Genomic DNA, 12,815 nt, shown 5'->3' on the forward strand with positions numbered 1-12,815 from the left:
TCTATGTACTTATTTTATATCACCATGCACGAATTAAATGAACATATCAGAATTGATCTATTGTTTTATCTCATGAGAAGATTAATTACCTAGGAATAATATATTCTTACAAACCATACTAATTATAAACACGCATACAAATTTAGAGCACTATAAAAATATTTTCGAGAAACTCTTAGATAATGCTCTCGCATTTGCGAGGGCCACCATGCTAGTTTTTAAATAAATCAATATCATTAAATTTCATTTATAAAATATTTCATAGTCCATTTCTTATTTTTATGCAACATAAACACATACATATTAAAGTAGATGCCAAAGATACACCTTCAGCAATTTTCAAAAAAAAAACAACTTTGATATATATAGATGTCTTTCAATGAATGTGATACATATGAGGAGACAATATACATATAAAATAAATAGTTAACACTTCAACACATTGAGGATGATATCATGGCAAAATATATAAAGTTAGCTGAGGTATAATATTAGTTGATTTTATGCTGTTGTAGCGTAGAAAAAGTTGTGGCTGAGCTAGATAACAGTATTCTTACCGCTCTTGTTGACTTGTAAGCGTGGCTGCTATGAACTTCCATGCGTGCAAGAATGTAATGATGGAACTGATTCATCCTTCTTAGTTGTGCTCAAGCAAATCAGTCAGCCCGCTACCCTCCAGTCCATGTAAGGCTGGTCTTCAAGAAAGCAACTGCGTCCCTATCAACTAGCCAGGCTGCTGAGAAAGAAAGTGACTGAAATGACATAGTCAGAGAGAGAAAGAAAGAAAGAAAGAAAGAAAGAAAAGGAAGGAAAGTTTTAAAATATTCTACCTCTTGACACTTTATATGCGCACGGCAAATTTCGTGAAAAAACAGTATGTTCTGTGTAAAAAAGATAGGAAAATATCTTGGGAAGAGTTCAGTTAACACCAAATTTCCGTGAAAGGACTTTCGAGCACAAAGAACATCGATATGATCATACGATATCTTTTGCTGACTTTTTTGATATTTCAAGAATCAAATTCGCTTAAAACAAAATTAGAGGGTCAAGTTCAATGACAATGACGTCCCATGTATTTTACTCAAACTCATTTAGGGCTCCTTTGATTCAAAGGATTTGCATAGGAATTGTGTAGGATTTGGTTCCTATGGGAAAATTTCCTATACATGTTGTTTGATTCATAGGAACATAGCCTATAGGAAAAATTCCTATAGGAATCTTGTAGTGTAATTCCTATAGGAAAAAAGCATTAGCCCATACCTCATGGAAAAATTCCTTTGCTACAATCAAACAAACTTCATCTTCCTATAGGATTCAAGTAGACATGACATTCCAATCCTATACATTTCCTATTCCTATGTTTTTCCTATCCTTCAAATCAAAGGAGCCCTTAGATGTTTCCCGGGAGCTGAAACAGAAGAGTCAACCAAGTTTGCAACATACGTACTACGCTATATATATAATATACACTCCTGTCTAAAGCTCAGCACACTCGCATCGCCGTGGCAACGATGAGCGGGCTCACGATTCTCACCTGCTTGGCCTTCGTCTTGCTGATCACCACTACGACCTGGCCTCCTGTCGCTCTTGCGGCAAGCGGTCAGCACCGGAGGAGGAGCAACCTGTGGCGCGGCGATTCCATCATCGTCGGCGGCGACGACGCTCTGGTATCGCCGAACGGCGACTTCTCGTGTGGCTTCCACCGCGTCGCTACGAACGCCTACGTTCTCGCCATCTGGTTCACTGCCTCCGCCGATCCTCACACTCTCGCGTGGGCGGCCAGGCGCGACGCCCCCGTGAACGGCATGGGCTCCCGCGCCGAGCTCCTCGGGGACGGCTCCCTCGTGCTGCAAGACTTCGACGGCCGTACCGTGTGGACCACCAGCACGGGCGACACCGGCGCCGACCGCGCGCAGCTGCTCGACACCGGCAACCTCGTCGTGTCGGACGCCGCCGGCCGCACACTGTGGCAGAGCTTCGATTGGCCCACCGACACGCTCCTCCCGGGGCAGCTCATCACGCGGCGTAGCCGGGTCGTGTCCGCAAGGGCCAGGGGCGCCACCTCCTCCGGCTACTACATCCTCTACTTCGACAGCTTCAACATCCTCACCATCATGTACGACGGCCCAGAGACCAACCTCAACTACTGGCCCAACGCCTTCAAGACCTGGTACGAAAACGGCCGGATGGCCTTCAACAGCACCCGGCTCGCCAGCCTCGACGAGCGCGGCCGCTTCTCCTCCAGCGACGGGCTGCGGTTCGAGGCCTCCGACGTGGGGGTGGGGCCCGGAGTTACGCGGCGGCTGACGCTGGACTACGACGGGAACCTCCGCGCATACAGCCTCGACGTAGCGGGCGGCGGGACCTGGCGGGCTACCTGGGCGGCGATCCTGCGGCCGTGCGGCGTGCACGGTATATGCGGCCGCTACGGTGTGTGCACGTATCTGCTGGACGGGCCGGCGTGCGCGTGCCCCGAGGGGTTCGTGCCCGCCGACCCCGCAGACTGGAGCAAGGGCTGTCGGCGACTGTTCGACCTCAGGTGCGGCGAGGATGTGCGCTTCGCCGAGCTGCCCAACGTGGACTACTGGGGGTTCGACTTCAAATTACTAGCTGACAAGAATTCAGGGATCTTCAACGTCAGCTTCGAGACGTGCCGGCAAATCTGCCTCGACGACTGCAACTGCGAGGGGTTTGGGTACAAGAAAGGGGGCAACGGCAAGTGCTATCCCAAGGTCGCTCTGTGGAACGGCCGGGGCCCCGAACCCAAGCAGTTCATGTACCTCAAGGTCCCTGCCCGCGACTGGAAGAATCTGAACATGTCGTCGGTGATGAGCTTGCGCTACGGTGGCCACGCCTGCACAAAGCAAGAACAGAACGCCAGCGGCAGCTACTACATGTCCCGTTACCTAAAGAATGCTGGAGACAGCAAGATAAACTTCGTGTACGTCTACAGCTTCCTCGCCGGCTTGTTCGTCGTGGAAGCCATCGTCATGGTCGCTGGGTACCTGTTCGTGTTCCGAGCCGATCGGGCTGCCACACGTTGCGTCCACGACGAAGGGTACAACTTAGTGTTGAGTCAGTTCAGGAGATTCACGTACCAGGAGGTTTCGAACGCTACTTGCGATTTTGAAGAGGAGCTCACTAGTGAGGCACCATGGCCGGTGTACAAGGGAGTATTAGAAGACGGACGAGATGTCGCGGTGACGCGGCTGGCGGAGGTCTCACCGCAGGCAGACCAGGTGTTCCGGTCGGAGATGAGCGTCATCGGACAGGTCAACCACATGAATATTGTACGGGTATGGGGCTTCTGCTCCGAGCGCTCGCACAGGCTCCTCGTCTCGGAGCACGTTGAGAACGGCTCGCTGGCCAAGGCCCTGTTCAACTGCGGAGCCGAGGAGCTCGGGCTAGGGTGGCACTCGAGGTACAAGATCGCCGTCGGCGTCGCCAAGGGGTTGGCATACCTCCACCACGAGTGCTCCGAGTGGATCTTGCACTGCGACATGAAGCCAGAGAACATACTGTTAGATGTCTCCCTGGAGCCTAAGATCACCGGCTTCGGACTGGTGAAGCTGCTGAGCCGGGAAGACAAGACCGGCAGGGCGCCATCCAGGGTGCAGGTTACCCGAGAATACGCCGCGCCTGAGTGGGCGATGAGCCTCCCGATCACCTGGAAGGCTGACGTGTACAGCTTCGGTGTTGTGCTCCTCGAGCTGCTCCATGGGAAGAGGGCTAGCGAGTGGTCGTCTGCAGATTCACCGAAAGGTGGGGATGCATGCGTGGATTTACATGGGATCGTGGTTTGGATCGAGGACCGGAAAATAGAGTGCCAAGGTAAGTTGTCAACACCAGGATTGTGGCTGGAGAAGTTCGTGGATGCGCGGTTGCTTGGCGACTTCAACCGCTTACAGGCGGCCGCGATGCTGGATGTGGCAATGTTGTGCGTGGAGGATGACCCGGACAAGAGGCCGAGCATGAATGTAGTTGTGCAAATGCTTCTCTCTTCTCAGGATGTAGGGTCGGCGTCCTTGCGCCGGGTCTGTCCTGCTCCTACCCATGAAATCCGTAGTATGTAATTTCATTAGGGAGTGTCTATTGGTCAGTGGAGTGACTTTCGATTGGGCATCGATTTTTTGACAAATAGCAAACTGAAACATGTTGGTTTCTCTTTACACAAGCACTGATTGGCTCCTTTTCCCATCTGCCTTTCCCCTTCCTGTTTCTCGCTTTTTTACCTTTTCCTTTCCTAGAAAAACCACAAGGACACCTTGGGACACAAGGCAACTTCATTGCCCATATCTAGACGAGGGTAAATCACAAAGAAGGCAGAAACCATGGACCAAGCTTGAGCAAGAAACCATGGAGAGACTCCAAGGAGAACATGGCTCCAGGGAGAAGATGTCAATAAAACCAGAAGAAACACAGTTTAGGCAACCGCAACTTAGCCAAGGAAAAAACCAATCTTACCCACTTCTGAACGCTCTATGCTTATATCCCTATGATTTTCACATGCCTATGCTTTTAATAACCATGATAGAAATTCACAAGAACTAACAGTAAAAAATCAATCTTACACACACACGCACATTACAGTCATATGATGTTAGAGGAAAATTAAGGTTCTTGTTCGGTGATTCCACATCATGCTATAGAAAATCTAAGTGGGTAGGTATAACACAGTTGAAAGTGGAAAGTCTTCTCCTTGAGTTTTGTGTGCTTGACTACAACACCCGAGTATAGTTTACCGTGTGCATAGTTTTGTTGACTCTTTGTAGGTGCACAAGATGGTTTTTGACCCACCAAAAAAGGAAAATCAAAGACCGAAGTCTTAATGTGCACTAGGACCTAGGTCATAGGTTTTTCGGTTCTTTGTGTGTGCGTGTCTGTGTGTGTGTGTGTGTGTGTGTGTGTGTGTGTGTGTGTGTGTGTGTGTGTGTGTGTGTGTGTGTGTGTGTGTGTGTGTGGAAGCTTTGGTTGGTGAGGTCTCCAAAATCAAGGAGGTTCTGCACTTTTCTCGCCCCACTCGATCCGAGGGTTTCCCCAAGCCATATGAGCGGTATTGAGAGGTCATAGGGGCCCTCCTAGGCCCATATAAAGAGGGGATCACCCAAGGGAGAAGACATACTCATCCGGGCCACCACGGAGGAGCTCCGCCATTGTCGCCTCCACGAAGATCTCCACCATCACCACCACACACAAGGAGAAGGAACTAGGATCTTGAAGGCTTCCTCATCGATCTACATCATTGGCATCATCAACAACATCTCCAACATCGATCCCCTTCGTCTACTTGGTTCTGGTCCAAACCTTTGTTGGATATGTGCCCTAGTGGCAAATAAATATAGATATTTTCCTTTATCATAATATGTTTCATGCCATCCTATAAATGTATTAAGCAGAAACATTAATGCACATGTGGTATGTAAACAAACCCCATCCCTATTGATATAGTCCATTGATTAATAATAAGATCCATGTTTTTCTGATCATGTGACAAGTAGTCACTAATAATGGAGTCATGTTGGTCAACATGATGGAATCACACCCATAAGGTATTGCAATGTGATCAAGTCACAAAGTACAGCATTTGCGATACCATCATGAATGTTGTAACCTAATACTTAGACTTTGAGACCATGTTTAATCACTATGTCTGCGGCTGCTTTGATATCACCAACCACAACACCGTGATAGGGTAGTCATAAAGGTGATACTCAAGTATGCTAATGGGACGAGTTGAGGCGTATGTGTCAAGAATGGAATTTGTACAATCCTTTACAGATACGACAAAGGGCCCACTCGGTAATATCATATAAACACCGCTTGCAAGCACGTGACTAGGTTTGTGTTTGCCGGTAACGAGATGGTGAAAGAACATCTCTCCACCATTATGTTTTTGTGTGTTTGATGACAACATGTGTGATACTCTAATGTGTTTTAAGTGGTGCAGATGTAATCTATATTGTTTACATGTTGAGAAGTGATACGTCTCCAACGTATCTATAATTTCCGATGTTCCATGCTTGTTTTATGACAATACCAACATGTTTTGTTCACACTTTATATCATTTTTATGCGTTTTCCGGAACTAACCTATTGACGAGATGCCGAAAGGCCGGTTGCTGTTTTCTGCTGTTTTTGGTTTCAGAAATCCTAGTAAGGAAATATTTTCGGAATCGGACGAAATCAATTCCGGGGATCTTATAATTTCGCGAAGCTTCCAGAGCACCGGAGAAGGGCCAGAGAGGTGCCAGGGGGGCCCACACCACACCCCGGCGCGGCCAGGGGGGCGCCCCCCTATGGTTTGGGCAGCCCGTGGCCCCTCCGACTCCGATTCTTCGCCTATATAAGCCGTCGTGACCTAAAAACATCGGCAGAAAGAACCACGAGACGAAAACCCATCCAGAGCCGCCGCCATCGCGAAAGTCAAATTCGGGGGACAGAACTCTCTGTTCCGGCACCCTGCCGGGACGGGGAATTGCCCCCGGAGCCGTCTCCACCGCCGTCTTCACCGCCATCGCTGCCTCCATGATGAGGAGGGAGTAATCCACCCCCGAGGCTGAGGGCTTCGCTGTAGCTATGTGGTTCATCTCTCTCCCATGTACCTCAATACAATAATCTCATGAGCTGCTTTACATGATTGAGATTCATATGAGTTTTGTATCACAATTCATCTATGTGCTACTCTAGTGATGTTATTAAAGTGGTTCTATTCCTCCTGCACGTGTGTAAAGGCGACGAGTGTGTGCACCGTGTTAGTACTTGGTTTATGCTATGATTATGATCTCTTGTAGATTATGAAGTTAACTATTGCTATGATAATATTGATGTGATCTATTCCTCCTACATATGCATGAAGGTGACGGTGTGCATGCTATGCTAGTACTCGGTTTAGTCTCGTTGATCTATCTTACACTAAAGGTTACTAAAATATGAGCATTATTGTGGAGCTTGTTAACTCCGGCATTGAGGGTTCGTGTAATCCTACGCAATGTGTTCATCATCCAACAAAAGTGTAGAGTATGCATTTATCTATTCTGTTATGTGATCAATATTGAGAGTGTCCACTAGTGAAAGTGTAATCCCTAGGCCTTGTTCCTAAATATCGCTATCGCTGCTCGTTTACTTGTTTTCTTGCGTTACTACTGCTGCGTTACTACTGCTACCATATTACCCATCAACTACACGCCGTTACTACTGCTCATATTTATTCATACCACCTGTATTTCACTATCTCTTCGCCGAACTAGTGCACCTATTAGGTGTGTTGTGGACACAAGAGACTTCTTGCTTTGTGGTTGCAGGGTTGCATGAGAGGGATATCTTTGACCTCTTCCTCCCTGAGTTCGATAAACCTTGGGTGATCCACTTAAGGGAAAACTTGCTGCTGTTCTACAAACCTCTGCTCTTGGGGGCCCAACACTGTCTACGGGAAAGGAGGGGGAACGTAGACATCAAGCTATTTTCTAGCGCCGTTGCCGGGGAGGAAAGGTAAAAAGGCACTCATACTCCGGTTCCAGGTAACAATACTTTTCTGGCGCCATTGTGTTTGTGCTCAAAGCTATTTCCTTTAGATCCTGCAATTGCATCTTTTTGTTTCTTGTTTACACTAGTTAGGCATAATGGAAAACAACAAAAAATTTAGTGAGCTTTTTAATCTTTTTCCTGATTTAGAATTGTTTGGTGCAAACATTAAAAAACCAATGGAACCTCATTTGCATGCTAGTAGCGATGTTATTAGTATGAATGCAATTACTGCTAATGCTATGGAGAAGTCTAAGCTTGGGGAAGCTAGTTTTTGTGAACTTTTTAGCTTCCCATCTTTAGGGAGAAAATTTGCTCGATAATACTTTCTCTCCCATATGCGATAACTCTAATGATGCTTGTGATATTTTAAATGCACCTACCGAAAGTACTCCATATAAAATACCTATGAAAATTATTGAACGTGTTATGGATAACCGCTATGAAGGGGATGGAACTGTGCATCCTGGAGATCATTTACTTGTTTTTGCATGAATTATGCGGGTTATTCAAGTGTGCAGGTATCTCTATGGATGAAGTGAAGAAGAAATTATTCTCTATGTCGTTGTCTGGTAAAGCGGCGCATTGGCATAAACTGCTGAAGGATGAGCATTCTCTTGATTGGAAGGATATTGTGCATCTATTTTATTCTAAATTCTATCCTCCAAGTGAAATTCACAAAGACCGAAACCGAATATATAATTTCTGGCCTCATGATGGAGAGAGTATTCCCCAGGCATGGGAGAAATTGAAGTCTTTAATGCTCAAATGCCCCAATCATGAACTTCCAGGTAATATCATCATTGATAATTTCTATGCAAGACTTTCTTTTCAAGATAAGACCTTGCTGGATGCTACTTGTTCTGGATCATTCACGCGCAACAAAGAAGAGTTTAAAAGGGACCTTCTTGATCGGATTAAGGAGAACGCTGAAGATTGGGAGAACGACAAAGGTAAAGAGTCGGTATAAATTATGATTATGAATGCATTGAAACTTTTATGGATACCGATAAATTTCGAAATATGAGTGCTACTTATGGTCTTGACTCTCAAGTTGCTGCAAATCTTTATAAAGCCTTTGCATCTCATTTAGAATTGCCTAAAAAGAATTTTGATAAGTATCATGAACCTTTTAAAAAGGCTTGCACGAAGAATGAAATTGTTGTTAATTATTGTAATGAGCATGCTCAAACTCCTAAGAATGTTATTTCCTATAAGCATGTTAATTTTTGTGGGATACATAGACCTTGTGGAATTAATCAAATCAAAGATGAATATTGTATCCATCATGCTAATGAAAAAACTAGAAAGTGGTTTAGGGCTCTAGATGATCTTGGTAAAAAAGTTTGTGCCCTCTATCCTTTTATTTGTGAAGTTTGCCATGAAGTGGGTCATTTTAATTTTCAATGCTCCTCCAATGATAATTTGAACCCAATGAGTGCTGCAAATTTGTATTGTGATGATGAAATTACTCCTAATCAGCATGATGAACTTACTTTATTTTTGGGGTGTGAAGAATTGTCGAGAAAAATCTCTTTGTTACATAAGAGTGATCTTGATATCGATGATGTCCTGCATGGGTGTTTTTCTTATTGCATTGATAATAGTCATACAAATACTTACATACAAAATATTTTAGAAGATGACACCTTACCAAAATATGATAGGACCGCTGTGTGTTTTCAACTAATTAATGAAAAGGAGGGATCCTCCCAAGTTTCTTCCATTGTTTCTGAAAGTAAATCAGGTTATGCGGACAAGCCACCCAAGCCTCTTCCTCCTAAAGAAGGGAACGAGGAAAAGGAGGAGGAGAAGAATAAGAAGGGAACGAAGAAGAAGAAGAATAATAAGGGGAATAAAAAGAAAGAGGTAACAACATATCCCCGCGTATATGAGATAACGATAGGTAACCGTAAGTATGTTGCTCTCGATGATTATTGTGATAATGAATCTGAGTACGATGATCTTCCTATACCCTTTACCCATATTAATGATCATGATTTGGAAGAGCACACTAACTTTGATGTTGGAAATCTCTTTGGTACTGATTATGAAAGTAATGATGATAGCATTATTCATGTCCCCTCAAACGATGATATTGGAAGCTCTAAGCTTGGGGTTGTTGTGCTCAAAGATCCTATACTTGAGACCTCTACTTTTAGTGAAAATGATGATATCACATATTCTGGTCTAGATAATCGCTATAGAGATGGATATAACACATGTTACAATTATCCTTATGAAACTTGTCATAGTTATGATAGGCTTACTAAAAACAATTTCCTTAATATGCAACTTGTTTACCATGTTCAAATTCTTGATAATAATCCTGCTCCAATTACTATTAATGAAAAGAACTCTCCTTATGCCAAAATTAATGATACTTCTATGCATATGAACCATGATAAGAATGTTTTAAGTAATGGGTATATTGTGGATTTCATCAATGATGCTACTGAAAGTTATTATGAGAGAGGGAAATATGGTTATATGCATCTTAATAATATTAAGTTTCCCCTCTTTATGTTGAGAATATTGAAGTTACTCGTGTTTTATCCTCTTATGCTTGTCACTTTGTTCTTCATGAATTCATTTGTGTACAAGATTCCTCTTCATAGGAAGCATGTTAGACTTAAATTTGTTTTGAACTTGCCTCTTGAAGCTCTCTTTTGCTTCAAATACTATTTCCCGCAAATGGATCATTAAAACTGCTGAGCCCATCTTAATGGCTATAAAGAAAGAACTTCTTGGGAGATAACCCATGTGTTTATTTTGCTACAGTACCTTGTTTTATATTTGTGTCTTGGAAGTTGTTTACTACTGTAGCAACCTCTCCTTATCATGTTTTTGTGCCAAGTAAAGTCTCTATGGTAAAGTTGATGCTAGATTTGGATCGCTGAGCAGAAACAGCATTGCTGTCTGCCACGAATCTGGGTCTAATTCTCTGTAGGTAACTCAGAAAATTATGCCAATTTACGTGAGTGATCCTCAGATATGTACGAAACTTTCATTAGTTTTGAGTTTTTCCATTTGAGCAAGTCTGGTGCCATTTTAAAATTCGTCTTTACGGACTGTTCTGTTTTTGACAGATTCTGCCTTTTATTTCGCATTGCTTCTTTCTCTGTGTTGGGTGGATTTCTTTGTTCCATTACCTTCCAGTAGCTTTGAGCAATGACCAGAAGTGTTAAGAATGATTGTGTCACCTCTGAACATGTAAGTTTTTGATTATGCACTAACCCTCTAATGAGTTTGCTTAAAGTTTGGTGTGGAGGAAGTTTTCAAGGGTCAAGAGAGGAGGATGATATACTATGATCAAGAAGAGCGAAAACTCTAAGCTTGGGGATGCCCCGGTGGTTCATCCCTGCATATTTCAAGAAGACTCAAGCGTCTAAGCTTGGGGATGCCCAAGGCATCCCCTTCTTCATCGACAAATTATCAGGTTCCTTCTCTTGAAACTATATTTTTATTCGGCCACATCTTATGTACTTTACTTGGAGCGTCTGCGTGCTTTTGTTTTTTCTTTTGTTTTGTTTGAATAAATGCTTGTGTGGGAGAGAGACACGCTCCGCTGGTTCATATGAACACATGTGTTCTTAGCTTTATCTTTTAGTGTTCATGGCGAAGGTTAAAACTGCTTCGTTCATTTTTTATATGGTTGGAATTGGAAAATGCTACGTGTAGTAATTGGTATGAGGTCTTGAATAACTTGATACTTGGCAATTGTTGTGCTCTTATTTAAGCTCTTGCATCATATACCTTGCACCTATTAGTGAAGAAATACATAGAGCTTGTTAAAATTTGGTTTGCATGAGTGGTTTCTCTAGAGTCCAGATATTTTCTAGTAAGATGTTTGAACAACAAGGAAGACAATGTATAGTTTTATGATGCTTGTAATATGTCTTTTATGTGAGTTTTGCTGTACTAGTTCGTGCTTGTGTTTGCTTCAAACAACCTTGCTGGCCTAAACCTTGTATCGAGAGGGAATACTTCTCATGCATCCAAATCTTGAGCCAATCAATATGCCATTTGTGTCCACCATACCTACCTAATACATGGTATTTATCCGCCATTCCAAAGTAAATTGCTTGAGTGCTACCTTTAAAATTCCATCATTCACCTTTGCAATATATAGCTCATGGGACAAATAGCTTAAAAACTATTGTGGTATTGAATATGTACTTATGAACTTTATCTCTTATTAAGTTGCTTGTTGTGCGATAACCATGTTTCTGGGGACGCCATCAACTATTCCTTGTTGAATATCATGTGAGTTGCTATGCATGTCCGTCTTGTCTGAAGTAAGAGAGATCTGATACGTCTCCGACGTATCGATAATTTCTTATGTTCCATGCCACATTATTGATGTTATCTACATGTTTTATGCACACTTTATGTCATATTCGTGCATTTTCTGGAACTAACCTATTAACAAGATACCGAAGTGCCGATTCGTTGTTTTCTCGCTGTTTTTGGTTTCAGAAATCCTAGTAAGGAAATATTCTCGGAATTGGACGAAATCAAAGCCCGGGGGCCTATTTTTCCACGAAGCTTCCGAAGTCCGAAGACGAGACGAAGAGGGGCCACGGGGTGGCCAAACCCTAGGGCGGCGCGGCCCCACCCCCGGCCGCGCCGGCCTATGGTGTGGGCCCCCGTGCCGCCTCTTGACTTGCCCTTCCGCCTACTTAAAGCCTCCGTGACGAAACCTCCAGTACCGAGAGCCACGATACGGAAAACCTTACTGAGACGCCGCCGCCGCCGATCCCATCTCGGGGGATCCAGGAGATCGCCTCCGGCACCCTGCCGGAGAGGGGAATCATCCCCCGGAGGACTCTACGCCGCCATGGTCGCCTCCGGTGTGATGTGTGAGTAGTCTACCCCTGGACTATGGGTCCATAGCAGTAGCTAGATGGTTGTCTTCTCCCCATTGTGCTATCATTGTTGGATCTTGTGAGCTGCCTATCATGATCAAGATCATCTATCTGTAATTCTATATGTTGCGTTTGTTGGGATCCGATGAATAGAGAATACTTGTTATGTTGATTATCAAAGTTATGCTTATGTGTTGTTTATGATCTTGCATGCTCTCCGTTACTAGTAGATGCTGCTGGCCAAGTAGATGCTTGTAACTCCAAGAGGGAGTAATTATGCTCGATAGTGGGTTCATGCCCGCATTGACACCAGGACAGTGACGAGAAAGTTCTAAGGTTGTGTTGTGCTATTGCCACTAGGGATAAAACATTAGTGCTATGTTCAAGGATGTAGTCACTAGTTACATTACGCACCATACTTAATGC

The 12,815-nt window shown here is 44.1% G+C and overlaps 1 protein-coding gene across 1 annotated transcript; it reads left to right on the forward strand.

Moving 5' to 3' along the window:
* Positions 1 to 1,511: 1,511 nt before the first annotated feature.
* On the forward strand, positions 1,512 to 4,073 carry LOC124660814 (putative receptor protein kinase ZmPK1). Its single transcript, XM_047198656.1, has 2 exons — positions 1,512 to 2,187; positions 2,398 to 4,073. Exons 1-2 carry the CDS (start codon positions 1,512 to 1,514, stop codon positions 4,071 to 4,073), a joined length of 2,352 nt encoding a protein of 783 aa, XP_047054612.1.
* Positions 4,074 to 12,815: the final 8,742 nt, after the last annotated feature.

This window comes from Lolium rigidum, chromosome 1 (genome assembly GCF_022539505.1).
Source record: "Lolium rigidum isolate FL_2022 chromosome 1, APGP_CSIRO_Lrig_0.1, whole genome shotgun sequence".
NCBI lineage: Eukaryota > Viridiplantae > Streptophyta > Magnoliopsida > Poales > Poaceae > Lolium > Lolium rigidum.